Source organism: Chiloscyllium plagiosum, chromosome 18, assembly GCF_004010195.1.
Source record: "Chiloscyllium plagiosum isolate BGI_BamShark_2017 chromosome 18, ASM401019v2, whole genome shotgun sequence".
Lineage (NCBI taxonomy): Eukaryota > Metazoa > Chordata > Chondrichthyes > Orectolobiformes > Hemiscylliidae > Chiloscyllium > Chiloscyllium plagiosum.
Window position 1 is genome coordinate 982,899 of NC_057727.1, and position 23,908 is coordinate 1,006,806.

General features: G+C 45.9%; 1 protein-coding gene across 1 annotated transcript in view; it reads right to left on the reverse strand.

Moving 5' to 3' along the window:
• LOC122559231 (laminin subunit beta-2-like) overlaps nucleotides 1-23,908 on the reverse strand; it is a 166,522-nt gene that overhangs the window by 94,968 nt on the left and 47,646 nt on the right. The window contains exons 4-7 of the mRNA XM_043708611.1: nucleotides 12,013-12,148; nucleotides 5,310-5,383; nucleotides 3,094-3,282; nucleotides 741-852 (exon numbers count right to left, since the gene is read on the reverse strand). Coding sequence (XP_043564546.1) covers nucleotides 741-852; nucleotides 3,094-3,282; nucleotides 5,310-5,383; nucleotides 12,013-12,148 — 511 coding nt within the window. The remainder of the gene's footprint in view (nucleotides 1-740; nucleotides 853-3,093; nucleotides 3,283-5,309; nucleotides 5,384-12,012; nucleotides 12,149-23,908) is intronic.

Sequence of the window (23,908 nt, forward strand, 5' to 3'; positions counted from 1 at the left end):
TGAGCTGGAACACTGGCCCAGTGCACTCTCTGTGAGCTGGAACACTGGCCCAGTGCACTCTCTGTGAGCTGGAACACTGGCCCAGTGCACTCTCTGTGAGCTGGAACACTGGCCCAGTGCACTCTCTGTGAGCTGGAACACTGGCCCAGTGCACTCTCTGTGAGCTGGAACACTGGCCCAGTGCACTCTCTGTGAGCTGGAACACTGGCCCAGTGCACTCTCTGTGAGCTGGAACACTGGTCCAGTATGCTGTGAGCTGGAACACTGGCCCAGTGTACTCTGCCACCAGTCCCAGCAGCCCCTCCCCGAAGCAATGGTCACTGCTGGTACTGCAGAACACCAGCAACGTGGAGGAGACACTGGATCATGGTCAGTTTATGGAGCCAACAGCACTCAGGGTGTAGGAAAATGGGTCAATCTGAAGGGGGGTGTGGGATGGCACCAAATCAGGAAGTGTGAGATATCCATCCTGAGGGCTCCCAATGTGCTGCAGAGTCTGTGATACGAAGGAAAGCACATCGTTGATGAGGGCTCACAGAGATAGGACAGGATGTTCTTCAAAGTGTCAGGACAGACTCAATGGGCTGAATGGCCTCTTTCCGTACTGTAGGGATTCTACAGTTCCATGATATGATTCTATGAAAAGCTATTTTATGAAATGCTGCAACAAAATTTTGATTCCAAAACCTTTCAAACTTCGATATAAAGCCAGAGGGTGACATGGGAACCTCAGAATAAACTTTGTAAAAGGAAATCTGGCTGGAAACATTGAAACTCCATTCTCTCACCTTGAATCTCCAGGCTGTAGGGATCAGCCACTTTGATGGCAGGATCGAGCACTTTGTAAATAACCTGGGAGAAGGATTTACAGATTCATTAATCGAAAATCTTGTACTGATGGTAAACGGAGCATGTTTTGAGATCACAGAATCATAGAATCGCTACAGTGTGGAAGCAGACTATTCAGCCCACTGACTCTCTGAAGAGTATCCCACCCAGACCCATCCCCCCCCCAACCCCTTACTGTATCCCTATAACCCTGCATTTCCCGTGGCTAACCCACCTTGATGTTCTCGAGATGGCTCTAATAGCACTTCACAGTCAGTTAAGCTTGTTTTTTGTTGTCTGATATCACAGATATGGGGCCCTACCTTGAAATGTGGGACTCAGCACTCAGTGTCCCAAGTTCAATTCCAGCCTCGGGTGACTGACTGTGTGGAGTTTGCACATTCTGCCCGTGTCTGTGTGGGTTTCCTCCGGGTGCTCCGGTTTCCTCCCACAGTCCAAAGATGTGCAGGTTTGGTGGATTGGCCATGGGAAATGCAGGATTATAGGGATAGGGTAGGGAGGTGAGTCTGGGTGGAGTGCTGTTCAGAGGGTCAATGCAGACTCAATGGACTGAAAGGCCTGCTTCCACACTGGGAGGATCCTATGGTTCCACTCCTGGATCTGGAGAAGCAGGCTGACAAACATTCCAATCTGCTTCTCAGAATCCATTACCGGTGAGTGCATTCGAGGCTGTAATCCTGAACATACACTGTTCACTCAGCAACAATTCAACATGTTTAAACCCATCCCATCACCTGTTTCAGGGACAGATGAAAGATCTTGTTGTGGAAAATTTAAAAACTTGGAAAGACCTGAGGTTATATTTTAAGCCACACTGTTTAATTTTCCCTCAGGCTGTGGAAATTCAGATCTAATCATCACAATGTCTCGGCAGGATGGATGCGGCTTGTCAAGGATCTGAGAGATGATTAATAATTTTCCTTTACGTGAGAGAGAGCTGTGAAACAATCGGGCGATGGGAATTCAAAACTCCTTTCTTGCATTTTTGAAATACGTCATCACACTAAAGCAAGCCAAGAATTTCCCACAATAAACCCCTGAGAATTACACTGAGGGGTACTGCTGCATTAAAACACCACCGTCCATTCGCACAGCAAGATCCCACAGGCAGCAAGGACTGGCTGGCCCATCTGTGATTGATCCACTTGGTTAAGAGAGGAATGTTGATCCAGACATCAGGAGGAACTGCCTCTTCTGCCAAAGAGTCGAATGTTAACTATTTTTTCTCTCTCTCTCTCTCTCTAACAATATTGTCAGATCTGCTGAGGTTCTCCTGCACTTGTTTTTATTTGGAGGGAAACTGGTAGTGTATCAAGGCTCTTCCACTCAAGAGGGTTAGCATGACCTCAGTCAAACATGGCCTCAGACAAACATCAGCTACAGCAGTGCAGCCCTCCCTCAGCACTGCAACATGTTCACAAATCTCTCCAGTACACTAAACCCCCAACCCCCTGACCCTGGGGTGAACACATTAACCACTGACCCCATCTGGCACACTGACCCAACTCATTTCACTGAGATGTGAGAACATAAATCCCTGTTCAATACCAGGAGGAAGGCAGCACCATGGAGCTCCTGAGGCGAAGTGTGCAGCTGTATCCCTGAGAAATGCCAATCTTTGAGAAGGATCTCATGGCTGTTTCTGTCCTCCTTGCTCTGCATGTCCATCCCAGAGGACAGTTAGGAGTCAGCCACATTGCTATGGGTCTGGAGTCACATTCGGGCCAGACCAGGTAAGGATGGGCAGGAGGCTGGGAGAACACAGCAAGCCAGGCAGCATCAGGAAGTGGAGAAGTCGTCCACTTTGGGTCCAAATGTTAACTTGAATTTTTCTTCACAGATGCTGCCAGACCTGCTGAGATTTTCCAGCAACTCCTCTTTTTGTTTCTAATTTACAGCTTCTGCAGTTCTATCAGTTTTTATTGAGTATTCCATCACACTCCTGGCTTGTGCCTTGTCGATGATGGACAGGCTTTGGAGTCAGGGCAATTACTTGCCACTGAATTCTCAGCTGTCAGAGAGAGTGCAGGTCAGTTTTTAACGTTGTTGAATTGATAAATTTGCCAGGGTGTTTTAAGAGGAGCTGTATCAATGTCTTCCAGTTTTGATCAATGTGTATTGGGATCAGAAAACTGAGGCAAAATACAATATCCCTCATCCATTTATTCAGACACCTGCTTTCTCCCTGCCTTATCCTGAAAAGCACAATCGGACAGACACTGAACAGAGCCGCTGGAGACCCACCTCACCGTCTGTGGATGGTTCGATATCTGAATAACGATGCTCACAAATAACATCATCGATCCTCCTTAGGATGCCCGTGGGGATATGAGGGAAGGAAACTGTACAGTTGAAAGCAAAGTAACGATACACTTTCCATGTCCGGCCAAAGTCTGAAGATCTCTCAATGTACATGGCAGCTGGGCGAAATGTCTAATCGGCAGAAAGGACAAAATGATCAAACGAGGTGGCCACAGCATTTTTTTCCACAGCATTCAGCCCGAGGTTCATCATAGGAATATGATCAGGCACAAACTGTCACCAGGCCACGCCAGCTGATACTAAAACAGGAGACCAACACCTCAGACAAAAAAAAGATGATTTTGAGGAGCATCTTAAAAGAGGAGAGAAAGAGGGGAAGGAGAGGTGGAGATGTTTAGGGGAAATTTAAAGCTCAGGTAGCTGAAGTCACTGCCACCAAAGGTGAGATTCCAGAGAGAAGTTCAGGAGAAACAGAGACCTGAGCTCGGGCAAGAACCTGAAAAGGACAACATTTTTAATGTGAGCAGTTGTTGAATTTGAAAGCAATGCATTGCATCTTTAAACTTGGATTGATGCCATTTTTAGGTGTGTAACAGGGCTTTAAAATATCTGCTCCATGTCGATAGCCATGTCGATAGCCCAGCTCTTTCTACATCTTCCTCACTTTTCTCTGAGGAGACAGTGAGGATTGCAGATGCTGGAGGTCAGAGTCGAGAATGTGGTGCTGGAAAAGCACAGCAGGTCAGGCAGTATCCAAGGAGCATGAGAATCGACATTTCAGGCATAAGCCCTTCATCAGGAAGGGCGTATGCCCAAAACATTAATTCTCCTGGTCCTGGGATGCTGCCTGACCTGCTGTGCTTTTCCAGCACCACACTCTCGACTCACTTTTCTCTGAGTCCACACCCAGGCTTAAGCACTCAAATATAGCCAGCATCAATTTTAAAATGACTCAGAGTCAAACACAGAGTAATTGAACATTACACAATATAGTTCACGGAGCCGATGGTGTGATGGACAAATGGGCGTTGATGCACTTTAAGATGTGAACAGTGATGTTTTAAATAAGTTAAAGTCAACATTTCTCTGAGCTGTCTCTGTAAGCTTTCAGTTCATCCATCACCCAAAGTTGAGGACCTAGGCTAAAGTAAAATAACTTCAGTATAAGCAGCTTGAGGCCTGGCATAAACTCCAGACAGGAATGTCATCAATCCACCAAGCAGCATATTTACTGAGATGGTATTTGCTGAAGATTATTATGAAGAGCATTTGGTGAGGACATTTGCAAAGGTATATTACTGAGGATGTACGCTCAGAGTATTTGCTGAGAGATATCACTGAAGGTATTTGCTGAGGGTATTGTTTTGAAGGTTTAATACGGAGTGTATTTGCTGAGGGTTTGTTTTGAAGGTTTAATACGGAGTGTATTTGCTGAGTCAGGGTGAATCCTGACTATTGAGTGTTATTTTTGGAATGACCAACCAAGTGCCAGCGTGGTAAGGTGGGATGGTGTTACTAATTAACAGGTCCATTGTCAGCTCCAGGTCTGGATAGAAATACTCCTGATCAAAGACTGAACCTGGTCTGGAGCACGGCCCAGAGTTGAGGGTGTGTTCAAATCATTCACACAGTAAACCTTGCCAGCTGTACTGCCACAACAAAGCTAGCACCGCAATACAGTTTCCAGAATAATTAAAACATCATTTCCCTCCAATTTATAGGATTAATCTTCAGTGAATAATCTGAGCAATAGCTGATCCTTCATTACACACAGCAAATACTGTCAGTAAGAACTGATAGGAATTCCCCTTGGTAAAGCCCCTGTGGAAAGAAATTCACAGCCAGCCGTGGAGAAGTTGCTCCCGCATTGTTAAAGTCAGTCCCCTGCACAGACTAGTGACTGGAACATGGGCTGGTTCATCTTTCAGGTCCTTCAGAAATGAAGGAGATCAAAGATCCATCATACGACCAGTGGGGGAAATAATGTTGCTTAGTTAAGCTTTAAAGAAGCTGGTTGATTATTTTTCTGCACAATAATTTCGACTGAAACTCACTGGGTGTGTACCAAAACAAACATTTCTTTAGAACCTTTTTGTTGAAAGCACCTTTAATGTTGAGTTAGACGATATTGAAGGATTGTGCTGAGGTTCCAGGCTGTATTTAAGCAGCCCTCCCTTGCCCTGACTTTTCTCTCATACCTTGAATTTCATGATGAGGTGCGTGAAGTGGAATTCAGCTTCTAGGTCTAGCTGGATATTGACCTTTTCTTCCCCTGTGTGTGGAGACAAGACACAGTGAGATGGTGACTGGCCACAAACAGGCAACAGGAGACACCCAGGGGAACAATCCCCTTGAGTAAATAGACGTCGGCTTTCACTTGGACACCCACTCAGACAGCCGGAGGTGGGGGCTTATAACATATCAACATCTCCCAAGGTGCCCCAACCAGCACCAAAGAGAGTATTTAAAGAGGTGACGAAAAGCTTGGTCAGAGAGGCCGGGTGAGGGTGAGAAAATTCATAAAGCCAAAGTACAAAGGGATCTAGGAGTGCTAGTCCAGGATTCTCTAAAGGTTACCTTGCAGGTTGTGTCCGTGGTTAAGAAAGCAAATGTAATTTTGTCATTTATCTCAAGAGGGTTGGAATGTAAAAGCAGTGAGGTGCTAAGACTTGAGAAAACGCTGGTTAGGCCCCATTTGGAGTACTGTGTCCAATTTTGGGCCCACCCCTGAGGAAGGGCATACTGGCACTGGAAAGTGTCAAGCGGAGAGTCACAGGGATGATCCCTGGAATGGTAGGTCCAACATACGATGAACAGCTGAGGATCCTGGGATTGTGTTCATTAGAGTTTAGAAAGTTGAGAGGAGATCTAATAGAAACTTATAAGATAATGCATGGCTTAGAAAGGGTGGATGTTGGGAAGTTGTTTCCGTTAGTTGGGAGACTAGGACCTGTGGGCACAGCCTTAGAATGAGAAGGGGTCAATTTAGAACGGAAATGAGGAGACATTTCTTCAGCCAGAGAGTAGTGGGCCTGTGGAATTCATTGCCATAGAACGCAGTGGGGGCCGGGATGCTAAATATCTTCAAGGCAGGGATTGATAAATTCTTAATCGCGCAAGGAATTAAGGGATACGGTGAGAGTGTGGGTAAGTGGCGCTGAAATGCCATCAGCCATGATTGAATGGCAGAGTGGACTTGATGGGCCGAATGGCTTTACTTCCACTCCTATTTCTTATGGTCTTATTTACAGTGTGTAAACAGGCCCTTTGGCCCAACAAGTCCACATCGACCCGCAACCCACCCAGACCCATTCCCCTAACACTATGGGCAATTTAGCATGACCAATTCACCTAGCCTGCAAATTTTTGGACTGTGGGAGGAAACTGGAGCACCCGGAGGAAACCCACGCAGACACGGGGAGAATGTGCAAAGTCCACACAGAGAGTCGCCTGAGGCGGGAATTGGACCCGGGTCTCTGGCGCTGTGAGGCAGCAGTGCTAACCATAGAGCCACCGTGCCACCCATAAATGGTCTAAGAGAGAGAGATGAAGCCTGTCAGGAGAGAATTCCAGAGGGTAGGGACCAGACAGTATGCATTACCAAAACAAAACAGACAACTAAAAAGAAAAACTCTTGGCCCACAAAGCACGCCCCTGTCCCTGAGCCTCAAACCAGTCACTAAATCTCAAAAACAGTGTTTTGTGAATTTCAGCATTCTTCATCCAATCTCACGTCAACACTGTCCAAACCTGGGCTATGTGATCTGTCCAGATGGGATTGCTGTGTTCACCAGGAGTACAGGAATTACTCTGCTCAGGTTTCACCAGGCTCTGCCAACACGTCTCCCCACAACAGCCGCTTGATTGGGACAGAGTGAGGTAGTAAATCGAGCACCAGCTCATTGTTCGGCTGCCTCTTGGTCACTGTGTACCTCAAGTGTTACTGTTAGCTACACAAAGGACATAGTGTTCAGTGCGTCGGAGTTACAATCACAAATATAACCAGCTCAAGAGATCACTAACACACACTCTGAAAACTGATCCATTCTAACAAAGAAATTCTGTCTCATCACATGGACTACAATTCCAACAGTCTGATCAGATTTTTCTTTCTGCCCTTCTCTCCCACTAGCCTACCTAACAAACTTTCTTTAATGCTCATCACCTTCCTTAGTCCTGAACCTGGCCAGGATTCATATATCAGCTCGGAATGTCACTACCAATACAGGGAGCTCAAGTCAGAAGCCGGGTCGACAGGACAGATTTCGAGGGATAAAATACACTGGAACCCATTCCAACACCAAAAAGCAATGGTGCTGAGGAGGCTGAGAGACAACTTAATGGAGGGTTTTAATTTTACAAAGATTTGTGTTGACTTGGATTACCCAGGTTGGACAATCAATTTAAGATTTTGAAAGCATGGAGACAGATTGGGAGAAATGTATTTACACTGAGGCTTGTTAGGAACAAGGAACACTGTGCCATGGAGATTGGTCAAGGCTGAGACAGCTCTATCCAGACAGAGCAGTTTCACATTAGCAATAGGGATGTGGACTGGGGAGTGGGGCTGAGGTGAGGGAGAGAGTAGTGGGGCTGAGGTGAGGGAGAGAGGAGTGGGATTGGAGAATGGGACCTTTGCAGGAGCGAGGGGGGAGGTGAGGCGGGGATTTTAGAATTACCATGGCAAAGAGCATACCCAGGAGCTGGAAAGTCCCTGCAGTTTTAGTTTGAAAGATCTGACTGACCATCTGCCATGCCATCAAACTAAAACACTCCAAACAGCCTGCTCAATTCATTCAGAGACATTGCCTTGTGTCGAAATTGTCAAAATGAGCATTTACAGAACTCAACAAAACCCCTCATTTAAACACACTGTCAGTTTAAAAACAAGTTGTAATTGCAGTTTATGTGCCTTTAACCGAGACTAAATATCAAAGATGCTTCACAGGGCTGTGTGCAAAACATATCATCCCAAAGAACGAGATATTTGTCAAAATATGAATCAAAGGCTTGGGCTTTAGGAGGACAGGAAGTGAGCGAGGTGGAGGGCTTTAGAGTGAGAATTCCTGAGACTAGGATTCAGGCAGTGAAGGAGGGTGGGGTGCTCAAAGGCAGAGAATTAGAAAGTGTGGTTTATTGCTGCAGGAGAGGGGGAGCAGAGGGATTGAAGCACAGGGATAAACGTTTTACATTTGAGGCTTTTGGAGGCCAGGAGCAGGTGGTGAGAGGAGAGAGATTGACAAAAGACATGACGGGCAAATTCTTGACACAAAGAATTTGCAGGAGCGAGGGGGGTGGTGAGGCGGGGATTTTAGAATTATCATGGCAAAGAGCAGACCCAGGAGCTGGAAAGTCCTCCCTGAATCAACTTCCTGAGGAAGTGGTGGATGTGGGTATAATTACAACATTTAAAAGACATTTGGATAAGTACATGAATAGGAAAGGGAGGGATATGGGCCAGGAGCAGGCAGGTGGGACTAGTTTAGTTTGGGATTATGGTCAGCATGGACTGGTTGGACCGAAAGGTCTGTATCTGTGTGGTTTGACTCTGTGACTAAGATGAGAAATGTTCCAAGTAAGAGGTTAATGTATGAGTGGAGTGCAGGTCCCGAAAAGTAATAGACAGAGGGTGGAGTTTAAAGGAAGAAATAGTAGGAACCTGTTAGAAAGGATTGCGAGGGATCTAGTGGTGGTCTAAGTGGTATTAACGCTGGACTGTAAATCCAGGAGCCAGGGAATGTTCTGGGACCTGGGATGGAATCCCACCAAGACAGATGGTGCAATTTGGATTCAATAAAAATCTGAAATTAAGATTCTAATGATGACCATGAATCTATTGTCAGGAAAAACCCACCTGGGTCACTAATGTGCTTTAAGGAAGGAAACCACCATCTTTACCTGGTCTGGCCTACATGTGACTCCAGACCCACAGCGATGTGGTTGACTCTTAACTGCCCTCTGGGAAATTAGGAATGGGCAATAAATACTGGGCCAGCCAACAATGCCCTCATCCCATTAATGAATTTTTAAAAAAAGCATTGCGATAATAATGGGAAATTTTAATTTAAAAATAGGCTGGAAAATCCAATGTCAAAGGAGGGGGTTTATCAAATTATCTTAAGGCGTTTCCTTGAAGCAGCATGTTCTGCAGCTGACCAGGCAGCTAGACCTGCTACTGTACAACAAGATTAATTAATAATCCCAGAGTGAAGGCATGCTTAATGAGCAGCAACTGCAATGTGATCTGATTCAGTTTGAGGAAGAGAAAAATTAATCCACCACCAGTGATTCAAACTTAAACAAAGGGCTTATGAGGACCTGAAAGCAGAACTGGTTAAAATGAATTGGCAAATTAGGTTAAAGATAGAGATGCAGTGGCAGACATTCAAGGGAAGATTTCAGAAAACATTCCAATGGGAAAGAGAAATTCCAGAAGATTGGTTAACCACAGATAGTGGGCAATGAGGTTAAAGACCATAAAACCATAAGACATAGGAGTGGAAGCAAGACCTTTCAGCCGATCGAATCCACTCTGCCATTCAATCATGGTTGATGAGTGTTTCAATTCCACTTACCCGCACTCTCCCCGTATCCCTTAATACCTTGTGAGATTAAGAATTTGTCAATCTCCGCCTTGAAGACATTTAACATCCCGGCCCCCCCCTGCACTACGTGGCAATGAATTCCACAGGCACACTACTCTCTGGCTGAAGAAATGTCTCCTCATTTCCGTTCTAAATTGACCCCTTCTCATTCTAAGGCTGTGCCCACGGGTCCTAGTCTCCCTGACTAATGGAAACAACTTCCCAGCGTCCACCCTTTCTAAGCCATGCATTATCTTGTAAGTTTCTATTAGATCTCCCCTTAATCTTCTAAACTCTAATGAATACAATCCCAGGATCCTCAGCCATTCATCGTATGTTAGGCCTACCATTCCAGGGATTATCCGTGTGAATCTCTGCTGGACACGCTCCAGTGTCCTTCCTGAGGTGTGGGGCCCAAAATTGGACATAGTATTCCAAATGGGGCCTAACCAGAGCTTTGTAAAGTCTCAGAAGCACATCGCTGCTTTTACATTCCAACCCTCTTGAGATAAATGACAACATTACATTTGCTTTCTTAACCACGGACACAACCTGCAAATCAACCTTTAGAGAGCCCTGGGCGAGCAAGGATTAAAGATGATATCAAACACATAAAATGATACAATCATGCAAAGATGCATGACAAGTCAGAAGATTAGACAGATTACAAAAAACACAAAAACATGACTGAAAAATTAGAGTATGAGAGGAAGCTAGCCAGAAATATAAAACAGATAGTAAGAATTTCTGTAGATTTTTAAAAGAGAATTAACAAAATGCGCATTGATCTTAAAAAGTTGACATGTTTCAGCGAAAGAGAAATCATGTTTAACAAAGTTATTGGAGCTCTTTGAGAAAGTAACAGGTGCGTTGGATAAGGGGAAGCCAGTGGATTATTGTCCTTAGATTTTCAAACCTTATTTGATAAGGTGCGACATGAAAGTTTATTACAGAAAGTAAGAGTTTATGGATGAGCATATTGGCATGAATACAAGATTGGCCAACAGAAAACAGTGCCATCATAAATAGATTAGTTTCTGATACTGAGTGGTGCACCACAGGGGTCAGAGCTGTGCCCTTAACTGTTTACAATCTACATCAGAAACCTGGATATACAGACCAATGGTATGGTACTGTTGCTACATTTGTTAATGACGTGAGGTTGGTAGGGAACTAGATTGTGAAGAAGACACAAGGAGGTTCCAAAGGATTCCAGAGAGGTTAAAGTGAATGGGCAAAGATCTAGCAAATGGAGCACAATGCTGAAAAATGTGAAATTGTCCACTTGGCAGAAAGAATAAAATAGTAGCATCTCTATCTAGCATAGTTCTGAAATGCAGAGTGATCTGAGTGTTCTAGTGCATGAATCACAGAAGGTACGTCTGCAGGTACAGCAAGTCATCAGGGGAGTAGTAGAATATATTTGTTTATTGCAGGGGAATTGAATACAAAAGTAGGGGGTTCAACTATACAGGAGTTGGGTAAGCTGACTCCTTGAGAGGTATGTCTCGTGTTGGTTTCCTTAAGAAGGATGCAAATGCATTGGAAGCAGTTCATTGCAGATTGACTAGACAGCTACCTTTAATAGGCAGGTCGTCTTATTGAATAGGTCAGGCTTATATCTGCTGGAGTTTAGAACAGTAGAAGGTGATTTAATTGAAACCGATATGATCCTGAGGAGTGTTCACAGAGTGGATGTGGAGGGAATGTTTCCTCTTGTGGGAGTATCTCAAGCTGGGGGTTAAAAATGTATTGTCGCTAATTAAGACAAAGACAAGGAAAAACCTTTCTCTTAAGATTTTGAAATTCTGCTTGAAGAGTTTTTTTTATTTTTAAGACAGAAGTAGATTCTCGATAAACAAGAGAGAGAAAGGTTATCAAGGTAATCAGAGAACATGGAAGCAATCAGGGCAGCCTTGAGAGATTGAAGGGCCAACTTCTGCACATATCTCAAGGTGTGAACAGCCTTTTAATATAAGTGCACTAGAGCTTTCAGACAGGTTTGTGTCACTTAGCAGGTTTCAGCCGCTGATCAGCTGGTGCATGGATAGATTGGGCGGGGGAAGGGGGGGGAGGGGGGAGATGTAATGGAGGTGGAACTAAACTTTGCAATGGGGATGAGATGACAGGAGGGGGATGAGCTTCAGACTGATAGGAGGCCTCACCCTGGCTCAGTCTGAGATGGTGTCCCAAGGGAAATGGAGAAATGTCCCCCACATGACAATGGCACCATGCCCACCCACATTACAAACCAATTCCAGAACAGACCTGGGTCTTCAGCCTGAATGAAGATTACACACTCCGTATTTTAGCTCACCATTTTCAGATTGCCACCAGGTCTTCTCCTCCCTCTGATCAGTCAGAGAGATCACATTCCTTATCCGGTGACTATTCCTGTTTGTCACAGCGTCGTATGACCTTCTAGAATCACACTGGAAACATTTCTCCACCTCCTGCAATGGACAGAGCAAATCACACTTTATTGGAATGATACTGTTTCACACATCAGTTCCTTCACATACTTTGCAAAGGTTCAGGGAAGCTCCACAGTGTATGACTCAATTAGGAAATCTGTGCCAATAATTGAGCTCCACTGTTCCACAAATCATCGCAGATGTGTAACTATCTGATGAAACCATCAAGATGAGCAACTTAATAAAATAAACCAAAACAAAAAACTGCCAATGCTGGAAACCTGAACAAAAAAAACTGCTGGAGAAACTCAGCAGGTCTGGCAGCACCTGTGGAGAGAAATCAGAGTTAACATTTCAAGTCCAGTGACCCTTCTTTGTGGGCGGCACGGTGGCACAGTGGTTAGCACTGCTGCCTCACAGCGCCAGAGACCCGGGTTCAATTCCCGACTCAGGCGACTGACTGTGTGGAGTTTGCACGTTCTCCCCGTGTCTGCGTGGGTTTCCTCCCGGTGCTCCTCCCACAGTCCAAAGATGTGCAGGTCAGGTGAATTGGCCATGCTAAATTGCCTGCAGTGTTAGGTGAAGGGGTAAATGTAGGGGAATGGGTCTGGATGGGTTGCGCTTCGGTGGGTCGGTGTGGACTTGTTGGGCCGAAGGGCCTGTTTCAACACTGTAAGTAATCTAATCTAAACTTCTGTCCATAGATGCTGCAAGATCTGCTGAGGTTTGCCAGCAATTTGGCAGCATTTGTGGAGAGAAATCAGAGTTCATGTTTCAGATCGAGTGACCCTTCCACAGAACCCAAGTTATAGAATCATAGAGATATACAGCACGGAAACAGACCCTTCGGTCCAACTTGGCCATGCTGACCAGATACTGTATTCTATATTAATCTAGTCCCATTTGCCAGCACTTGGCCCATATCCCTCTAAACTCTACCTATTCATATACCCATCCAAGGTGCCCTTTAAATGCTGTAATTATATCAGCCTCCAGCACTTCTGAGGAAGTGTCCTTCCTGACTCCCCAAATCCTGTCCACCATCTACAAGGCACAAGTCAGGAGTGTGATGGAATACTCCCCACTTGCCTGGATGGGGGCAGCTCCAACAACACTCAAGAAGCTCAACACCATCCAGGACAAAGCAGCCGCTTCATTGGCACCACATCCACAAACACCCACTCCCTCCCCCACCCACACTCAGTAACAGCAGTGTGTACCATCTACAAGATGCACTGCAGAAACTCACCAAAGATCCTCAGACAGCACCTTCCAAACCCACAGCCACTTCCATCTAGAAGGACAAGGGCAGCAGGTACATGGGAACACCATCCCCTGCAAGTTCCCCTCCAAGCTCCTCACCATCTTGACTTGGAAATACATCGCTGCCCAGTGTCACTGGGTGAAAATCCTGGAATTTCCTCCCTAAGGGCATTGTGGGTCTACCTACAGCACGTGGACTGCAGTGGTTCAAGAAGGCAGCTCACCCCCACCTTCTCAAGAGGCAACTAGGGACAGGTAATAAATGCTGACCCAGCCAGTGACCCCCACATCCAACAAAAATGAATAAATTTTAAAAAGATTACGTTCCACCTTGTCTGATAATTTGATTTATTGTAGTCACATGTCCCTGAGCACAGTGAAATGTTTTGTTTTGCGAGCAGAACAGGCAGATCATAGCAAATAAAGACATACAGATCCTAGGGTACTGAGACAGAGCGAGGTGTACAGGGCACAGAAGGTGGTAAAGCAAGATCAACATTATTTGAAGTTAGAGAATCTAATCATCAGTCTAATAACAGCCGGGAAGAAGCTGCTCTTGAACCTGTTGTTGCGTGTGTTCAAGCTTCTGTATCTTCTGCCTGATGGAAGGGTTTGGATCAGAGCATTACCAGGTTGGGGATGTGTGAGGGGTCTGTGATGATGCTGGCAGCTTTGCTATGGAGACAAGAAGTGTGAATGGAGTCCATGAATGGAAGGTTGGCTTCTGTGATGAGCTGGACTGTGCACACAAGCTTCTGTAGTTCCTTACGGTCCTGGCCAGAGCACTTACCGTACCAGGCTGTTATACACCCGGACTGTGTGCTCTCGATGGTGAATCTGTAAAGGTTGGTGAGGGTTCTCATGGTCATGCCAAATTCCCTGAGCCTCCTGAGGAAGAGGAGGCATTGTTGTGCCTTCCTGAACGTTGCATCTATGTGGGAGGTCTAGGACAGGTTGTTGTCACTCCAAGGAATGTGACGCTGTCGACCCTCGCCACCTCAGCTCCATTGATGTAGATGGGGGGGGGGGGGGGGCGGTGTCCTCCTCCTTTTCCTCCTTTCTTCCTGAAGTCAATGGTCAGTTCTTTAGTTTTGCCAACATTGAGAGAGAGATTGTTCTCATTGCACCACGTCCCCAAGCCCTCTATCTCCTTCCTGTATTCTGACTCACCAGTCTTTGATACCTGTCCTAACACTTCAAGATGGTGCTCGTTTGGAATTTGGCTACACAGTCCTGGGTGTACAGAGAGTACAATAGGGGGCTGCATACGCAGCCTTGTCAGGCAGCAGCTTTGAGGATTATTGTGGAAGAGGTACTTGTGTTTATCTTCACTGATTGCGGTCTGTAGGTCAGGAAGCTGAGGGGCTGACAGCACAATTTTGGCACGGGGAATCAGACAGACCAGCATGACCTCCTGATTGAGACTGATATGTCATCCCTGGCTCCTGATAGTCTTAAATAATTATACCTGACTAGTCAACATAACTTGAACCTACTCCTCAAACACAATAAACTACATCTTGTTAATGCACGACAAGTACCTCTTCTTGTTAAGACTTGCAGGTGGTGGTCAAGCTTCTACTACTGATTATTAGACAGCCATTAAACTCAACACAGAAAAGCATCATACCCCAAATACAAGCTGTCAGTGGTTAGTAATCCAAAGGCCAGCACAATGATGGGCTGAATGGCCTCTTTCTTTGCTGGAATGATGATAAAAGAGTTCCTCTGGTCCTCTTGTGGGTCTACACTCCAGGTTTCCCCTAGCGCCATCAATCTGGCTCCGGATTGGCTCAGCTCTTACCAACTGTTAATTGGCTGCCCAAATATTCAGCATCATGCCAGTCATGTGACCCATCTGACCTTTCACCTCATTAGAGTCATAGAGATGTACAGCATGGAAACAGACCCTTCGGTCTAACCCATCCATGCTGATCAGATATCCCAACCCAATCTAGTCCCACCTGCCAGCATCCAGCCCATATCCCTCCAAACCCTTCCTATTCATATATCCATCCAAATGCCTCTTAAATGTTGCAATTGTACCAGCCTTCACCACTTCCACTGGCAGCTCATTCCATACACGTACCACCCTCTGTGTGAAAAAGTTGCCCCTTAGGTCTTTTTTATATCTTTCCCCTCTCACCGTAACCCTATGCCCTCTAGTTCTGGACTCCATGACCCCAGGGAAGAGACTTTGTCTAGTTACCCTATCCTTGCCCCTCATGATTTTATAAACTTCTAAGGTCACCCCTCTGTCGTGAGACAAAAAATAACTTACAAAATTCAAGATTAAAACATACGCATTGACAATATTTTTAACACCCTTTTCAATGCTTAGAGTATAAAATGTTATTTTAGGACTGTCCAATGTTAGCACCCACTCCCGATGCTGCTCTGTCCCCACACATACTCAACTCCTTTCCCCAGTGCCCCTACTACATCTGCTCTGCACTGTGACAGATAGCCGTGCTTGTCCTTGACTCACTGGCCTGAAATTTGACAATTATCTGAATGGTGCAGGGACACATGGTCAGTGGCCTTTGCAGTGTCCTGGATCACCAAACCATTCGGACAGGCACAATCTGTGCACTCACCCCCTTCCCCTACACCCCCACACCCCCCCACCCCCCAACCCCCCCCAACAACATGAGTGGCAGCCACCTTTCGGGAAGGCATGAGACTGGCAACAGAAAATGAACCACTCAGACCCCAACTCAAGGCAGCGTCCTGGAGGCAAAACCCATTTGTCATTATTGAGCAGGGGTGCTGGCTGCTCCTCTGCCTTCCCTGAATCCTGGAGGTTGGTAACATTCACCCCAGAGTCATGACCCGATGCCATTCAGCCCATTGAGTCTATTCTAACTCTCTGTAGAGGAACCTTGTGAGCACATTTCCTCCACTCGATCCTATAACCCTGCTCCTCAGAATTCCGTTCCAATTTCCTTTCGTGATTGTCCTTCCTCTCTGCTCTATGTAAGGGCATGGGATGGTTATTTGGATTGAAATGGTGTGCTGGGATATTAAGAAAAGGCAGGAGATTGGTACGAGGGGATAGAACTGGATGCAGAGCTGGGCTGAGAAGTGACAGATGGAGTTCAATCTGGAAAAGTGTGAGGTGATTCATTTTGGAAGGTTGAATTTGAATACAGAATACAGGGTTAAAGGCAGGATTCTTGGCAGTGTGGAGCCACAGAGGAACCTTGGGGTCCATGTCCATAGATACCACGAAGTTGCCATCCAAGTTGATTAGGTTGTTAAGAAGGTGTGCGGTGTGTTGGCTTTCATTAGCAGGGAGATTGAGTTTAAGAGCTGCAAGGTTATGTTGCAGCTTTCTAGAGCCCTGATTAGACCACATTTGGAATAGTGTGTTCAGTTCTGGTCGCCTCATATGGATGCTTTAGAGAGGGTGTAGAGGAGATTTACCAGGATGCTGCTGGAGTGGAGGGAATTTCTTATGAAGAAAGGTTGAGGGAGCTAGGGCTTTTCTCACTGGAGTGAAGAAGGATGAGAGGTGTCTTGATAGAGAGGCACAAGATGTTGAGATGATTTTGTGATGCCGGTGTTGGACTGGGGTGGACAAAGTTAAAAATCACACAACACCAGGTTATAGTCCAACAGGTTTAATTGGAAGCTCTAGCTTTTGGAAAGCTAGTGCTTCCAATTAAACCTGTTGGACTATAACCTGGTGTTGTGTGATTTTTAAAGATGTTGAGAGGCACCGATAGAGTGGATAGTCAGAGAATTCTTCCCAGGGCGTAAATGTCTATCCCAAGCGGGCATAATTTTAAGGTGATTGGAGAAGGTTTAGGGGAGATGTCAGAGGCAGGTTCTTCACACAGGGAGTATTGGGTGTGTGAAAGGCACTGCCAGCAGTGGGAGTAGAATCAGAGACATTAAGACATTTAAACAACTCCTGGATAGGCACATGGATGATAGTAAAACATAGGGTATGTAGGTTAGTCTGATCTTAGAGTAGGATGAATGGTCAGAACAACATCGAGGGCTGAAGGGCCTGTACTGTTCTATGTTCTAACCAGTTCAGGTATGATGGGTTGAATGGCCTCCTGGCCCATAAGAAACCTGTGATTCTGTGTGTGCAATGTTTGGATAGAGACAGAGAATCTCAGGGTATTCACACCATCAAACAATAAACCCAGAGCTTGATGATGAATGTACTATTTGATGGGCAAGTGTCGGAGGCCCCAGCCGGAGGTAGCAGTGATGCCCACCCGGAGAGAGGGGGAGCAGAGAGAACGAGCTCATGAGACAAGCAGAGAAACCCAGTCAGGAAAGTAAAGGTGGTAACTGACTCGCGGGCAGATACTCACTGCTAATTACACACTGTCAGTGGAAAGGTATCGTGGGACGTGGAACAGCTGGACAATCAGTCCCCGAGTGAAATCCTCATCATTTACTGAAACACAGACAGAGGGGAAACTGTAGCACGGGAAGGCAAATAGCGACCAATTGTTCGAAAGCTGTGGTTGTGCTGGGAGGAGGTCAGGAATGCTGATCTCCTCAAGCTGTGAGGCTGGGTGAATCGTTGTAAAAGGTATGGTAGTTCTGGGAATTTCAGGTGATGAATGGTGACAGGTCTGCAGATGGAGTGAGTGTGAGACTGAGAATGATAAAGGGTGACAGGTCTGCAGATGGAGTGAGTGTGAGACTGAGAATAATGAAGGGTGACAGGTCTGCTGATGGAGTGAGTGTGAGACTGAGAATGATGAAGGGTGACAGGTCTGCTGATGGAGTGAGTGTGAGACTGAGAATGGAGACTCTGCTGTCTCTGGCCCTGCATCACCACAGCATTGGGAGCTCTGGCCCGGTTTATCAGAAGCTGCCAAACTCTGTTTAATTGTGTCACTCATTTTTATGCATTAAAGTTATCAGCCCGGATGCTTTAAAGGACAAAATAACATCATGGATGCAGATAGGTTAAGGATTTCTATTGAAGCCATTGAGTATGATTAGACAGAGTAATCACAAGAAGGATGTTCCCAATAGACCTACTGCCCCTAGTTTCTGAGTTTCTTTTATCTGGGACTTGTTTTGCTGAAGGAGAACAGAAAGGAATGTTTCTGTGTTTTTCCTGTAAATTAGGGTGGAATTTGGAGAAAGATTTTGCTGCCTGCCTCTCAGTGAGGACTTGCAGCAGTGAGTGGCTGTGAGATGTGGGAAGGTGTCTGGCCACTGATAGCGTCCTCTGGCATCTCCTGTAGTAATGTCTGACTTCCAGAATCACAGAGAATCACTATTATTGCAACCTGCTGTGCCTTAATCCCTAACATAGCATTTCAGGAAAACAAATCAAACATTTCTTTTTAAGATGATTTTTCAGGGGCAGGGTTTTCTGGTCTCCCAGTAAGAGAGTTGTGCAGATACGTGTGGGTCACAGAAAGAGAGCTGGAGGCAGTGTCAGCCACTGTGTCAGTACGAAGTGTGTTAATTACAGTGGTGTGAAACGAACAGGAATCAAGCTGTAAATCACTAAATCATAGAGTAATGCAGGTGCATATCTATCTGAAACAGGGTCATTTCACCCTGAAATGAGACAAATAACTCGCTTCAGGGGTTTTAGTCTGATAAAGGAGATAAGTTTGACCAGTGAGACCAAGACCTGTTAGAACATTACACCATCTTCCTCAGCTACCACTTTTCAACCATTTACTCAGGCTAATCTCAGGATTACACTCGGAGAGGACCCAGTCTCAATAGAAACTCTTTGTCCCCAGGCACCCAGTATTGTTTGGGGCCATTACTCTTCCTGTGGAGAGTAGGGAGAAAGGCTTAGCTGGGAGTGCAGGGATGGATCGAAATTTGATGCATTGAGTATAAAAGCAACAAAGTTATGATGAACCTTTAAATAATGCGGCAGTCTTGTGCCCAATCCTGGGCATGGCATTTTAGGAAGGATCTGAGAGCTTTGAGATTTCTGTCATTGACAAAAATGCTGAAATCCTTTTCAGGCAAGGGAATAGACAGACATTTCAAAAAACCTACTGCAATCGGGCAGAGTCAACGTGGTTTAGAAAAAGGGAACTCATTCCTAACTAATTTATCATCACAGTTCATTAAGGAGTTAACAAGCTCAAGAACTCAAGAAATTGGAGCTGAATAGACCATTCAGCCCATTGTGCCTGCTCCACCTTCTACATGATGTTAATTTACCTGAAGCATTAATTCCACTTTCCCATCCATTCCTCGATTTCCCAAGAGATCAAAGATCTGTCTATCCCAGACTTAAATATATTCCCTGATGGAGCATCCACAGCCCTCTGGGGCAGAGAATTCCGAGGATTCATTACCCTCTGTGAGAAATCATTTCTCCTCATGTCAGTCCTAAACGATCAACCCCTTACCCTGAGACCAGCCCTCCTGTTTCAGATCCCCCCAACCAGGAGGAAGCAGGGAAGATAAGGGAAAACCAGTATTTGTAGTGGATTTGAATTTCCAAGCTGCTGTATGAAAGGTTACTACACACGTTAACAGCTCATTGGGACTGGTATTGGGATTAATACAGAGAAATAAATAGACCATGGCTAACTAACAAGAGACAGAGATTTGGGGTAAGTGGGTCCATTTCAGGTTGGTGTTGCAGGGCTGAGTCTTCAAATATTGACTATCTATATTCATGACTTGAGGAAGGGACCAACTGAGTTTTAGCCAAATTTGATGAAATACAGATAGGTAGGAAAGCAAGTTGTAAGGAGAGTGCAAAGAGTCTGTAAAGGGAAATACATCGAACAAATAGTAGATAAAAGTTTGGCAAATGCAGTATAATACGGGAAAATGTGACATCGTTCAGTTTGACAGGATGAATAAAAAAAACAAATCATTTTACTAATTCAGGGGATCTGGGTGTCACTGGCTGGGCCCAGCATTTATTGCCCGTCCCTAGTTGCCCCTTGAGAAAGTGAGGGTGGGCTGCCTTCTTGAACCGCTGCAGTCCATGTGCTGTAGGTTGACCCACAATGCCCTTAGGAGGGAATTCCAGGGATCCAGGGACACTGAATAGCAATATATTTCCAAGTCAGGCTTGGAAGGGAATTTTCAGGGGTGGTGTTCCCATGTATCTGCAGCCCCGTATTCTTCTAGATGGAAGTGGTTATGGGTTTGGAAGGTATTGTCTGAGGCACTTTAGTGAATTTCTGCAGTGCATCTTGGAGATGGTACATACTGCTGCTACTGTGTGTCGGTGGTGGGGGGAGTTGATGTGGTGGCAATCAAATGGCTGCTTTGTGATGTGTCGAGCTTGTGGTAGGAGCTGCACCCATCCAGGTAAGCAGAGAGTAGGTTACCATGAAGGTCTCTCATTGTCAACCTCTCCCCTCACCTGAGGTTTGTTGACCCTCAAGAGTTAAATAAGCACCAGTCGCTTTTTCTCTCTCTCTGTCTCTCGAATGATAGAGTAGGACTGTGGTGACTTTGTCTTTACTTATAAGATTCTAAGGGTGGAGTAGGGTGGTGGGGCAGGTGGTTTGGCATATTGAGAGAATATTTCTTTGAGTCATAGAGTTGTGCATCATGGAAACAGACCCTTCAGTCCAACTCCATGGTGACCATATATCCTGGATAAATCTAGTCCCATTTGCCAGCATTTGACCCATATCTTTCTAAACCCTTCCTATCCATATACCCATCCAGATGACTTTTAAATGTTGTAGTTGTACCAGCCTCCACCACTTCCTCTGGCAGCTCATTCTCTACACATACCACCCTCTGTGTGAAAAAGTTGCCCCTCAGGTGCTTTTTAAATCTTTTCCCTCTCACCTTACACCTATGCCCTCTAGTTTTGGACTCCCCACCCTGGGAAAAAGACCTTGACTATTTATCCTATCCATATCCCTTATGATTTTATAAACCTCTATGAGGTCACCCCTCAGCCTCCGACGCTCCAGGGAAAACAGCCCCAGCCTGTTCAGCCTCTCCCTGTAGCTCAAATCCCCCAACCCTGGCAACATCCTTGTAAATCTTTTCTGAACCCTTTCAAGTTTCGCAACATTTTCCTATAGCAAGGAGACCAGAATTTGTTTTGGGGGGGTTCTCAATCTAGGATACACAGTTTCAAAATAAGGGTTTTGTCATTTAAGATCCATCTGGGAAGGATTGTTATTCTCAGAGTTGGTAATATTTAGAATTCTTACCTTCAGAGATTGGGATTGGGATGTATGGAAAGCTAAGTCACACAGAATGGCCTTCTCCTGCTAGTTTCGCTTCTATTCTGAAGAGAGGGTGGGATGAAGATTAATGAGAATATCTTCACCAATGTGGGGTCTCAGTGACATGGGCAGATCGGAGAAGCTGGGACTGGTCTCCTTAGAGAAGAGGAAGATTGAGAGGAATTTTGAAAAGGTGTAAGGGATCTAAAAAGAGTAAACTGAACAAAACTATTCCCACTGGTGTAACATTTGTGGAGCAGAGGTCAAAGATTTCGGGTGATTGGCAAAATAAACGAAGGCAATGTGGGCAGGAACCTCGGTGAGAGGCTGTGATCCAGAATGCACTGCCTGGAGGCAGATTTGCTCATGGTTTACTGGAGGAACCGAAAGGGAAATGACGTTCAGGGTTCTGGAGAAACGACAGGCAAGACAGACCAGCTGAGTGAATTTTATAGAGCTTGCAGAGACCCAGAGGGGCTGATTGAACTCCTTCTGCGCCATTCAATAGGCAGAATGGTCATCTGGGGGCGTGGTACCTGTCAGACTGAGGAACCAGTTGGAAAGTCATGTGTGAAACAGTCACTCACTGCGATTCCCAATGGCCACCCTGTGAATGATAGACAGTGGGTAAGCTCACTGTACAAGTGAGGATGCTGGGTAGACTCTCTGGGGTGAGGGGGGCATCAACAGCCCACAGAAAGGAGTAGCTGGATCCTGGGGCAAACCACTCTCCAATTCTGCTTGCAAGATTAAACTAAAAGAATGGCTTTGAAACCAGATGACAAGGGGCTGGGAGATGATTGGAGGGACTCAGTAAGCCTGTGATCGCTTCTGGCTCCTATTAGGAATCCAAACAGTAACGGTGAAGTAGAGGATGGAATTAAACAGGAATTTAAAGATGCATGCAATAAGGGTGCGGTCAGCATGGATGGGTTGGATTGAAGGGTCTGCTTCTGTGCTGGACATCTCCCTGACTCTGACTCTCTGATAGTAACCTTGGGTAACTTTAATCTACATATAGGCAGAACAAACTAAATTAGCAGTAACTTTGATAAACGAATTCCTACAGCGTATGCAAGTTGGATTTTTACATCAGTTCGAGTCCCCCTTTATTTACACTTGGAGAGTCCTTGACATTGATCCAAATCCTTCAGAGCCAGCTCTCAGAGTGAACAGAACCTCTGACACTCCTGTCTTTAGCTGTCAGCCAGGGCTCCCTGATTGAACCAGATAACAGCCCCAATCAGGGAACTCATGTGCTATGAGGTCCACCTGGCTGAGCCCATTACAGACAGTACAGTCCAATGTGCAGAACAATCTGTTCACTGTATCTCAGTACATGTGACAATAATCAATCAAACCAAACCACAGCAAGATCCCACAATTAGTGATAAGGCAAGAATCAGGTATTTAGTATTATCAATTTAATCAAAAAGTGATCTCACGACACGTGGTGGCTAAGACATAACGGTAAGGATTACACTGACTGTTGTAGGATCCTTTACATGCACCGGAGAGGCTTGTGTCTGAAGGTTGGGTATGAAATATGTAAGTATTAAACAGGCCAAAAATGTCAGAGTGATTAGATTAGATTAGATTAGATTAGATTACTTACAGTGTGGAAACAGGCCCTTCGGCCCAACAAGTCCACACCGACCCGCCGAAGCGCAACCCACCCATACCCCTACATTTACCCCTTATTACCTAGGTAATACCCCTTATTACCTAACACTAACGGCAATTTAGCATGGCCAATTCACCTGACCTGCACATCTTTTGGACTGTGGGAGGAAACCGGAGCACCCGGAGGAAACCCACGCAGACACGGGGAGAACGTGCAAACTCCACACAGTCAGTCGCCTGAGTCGGGAATTGAACCCGGGTCTCTGGCGCTGTGAGGCAGCAGTGCTAACCACTGTGCCACCGTGCCGCCCACCGTGCTGCACTGAAGGGTCAGTGCTGAGGGAGTGCTGCACTGTCGGAGGGTCAGTGCTGAGGGAGTGCTGGACTGTTGAATGGTCAGTACTGAGGGATTGCCGCACTATTGGAGGGCCAGTGCTGAGGGGATGCCACACTGTCAGAGGGTCAGTGCTGAGGGAGTGCTGCATTGTCAGAGGGGTCAGTGCTGAGGGAGTGCCGCACTGTCAGAGGATCAGAGCTGAGGAAATCCTGCACTGTCAGAGGGTCAGTGCTGAGGGAGTGCTGCACTGTCGGAGGGTCAGGACTGAAGGAGTGCCACTGTGTCAGAGGGTCAGTAATGAGGGAGGGCTGCACTGTTGGAGGATCAGTGCTGCGGGAATGTTACACTGTCGGAGGGTTAGTGCTGAGGGAGTGCTGGACTGTTGAATGGTCAGTAACAAGGGAGTGCCGCACT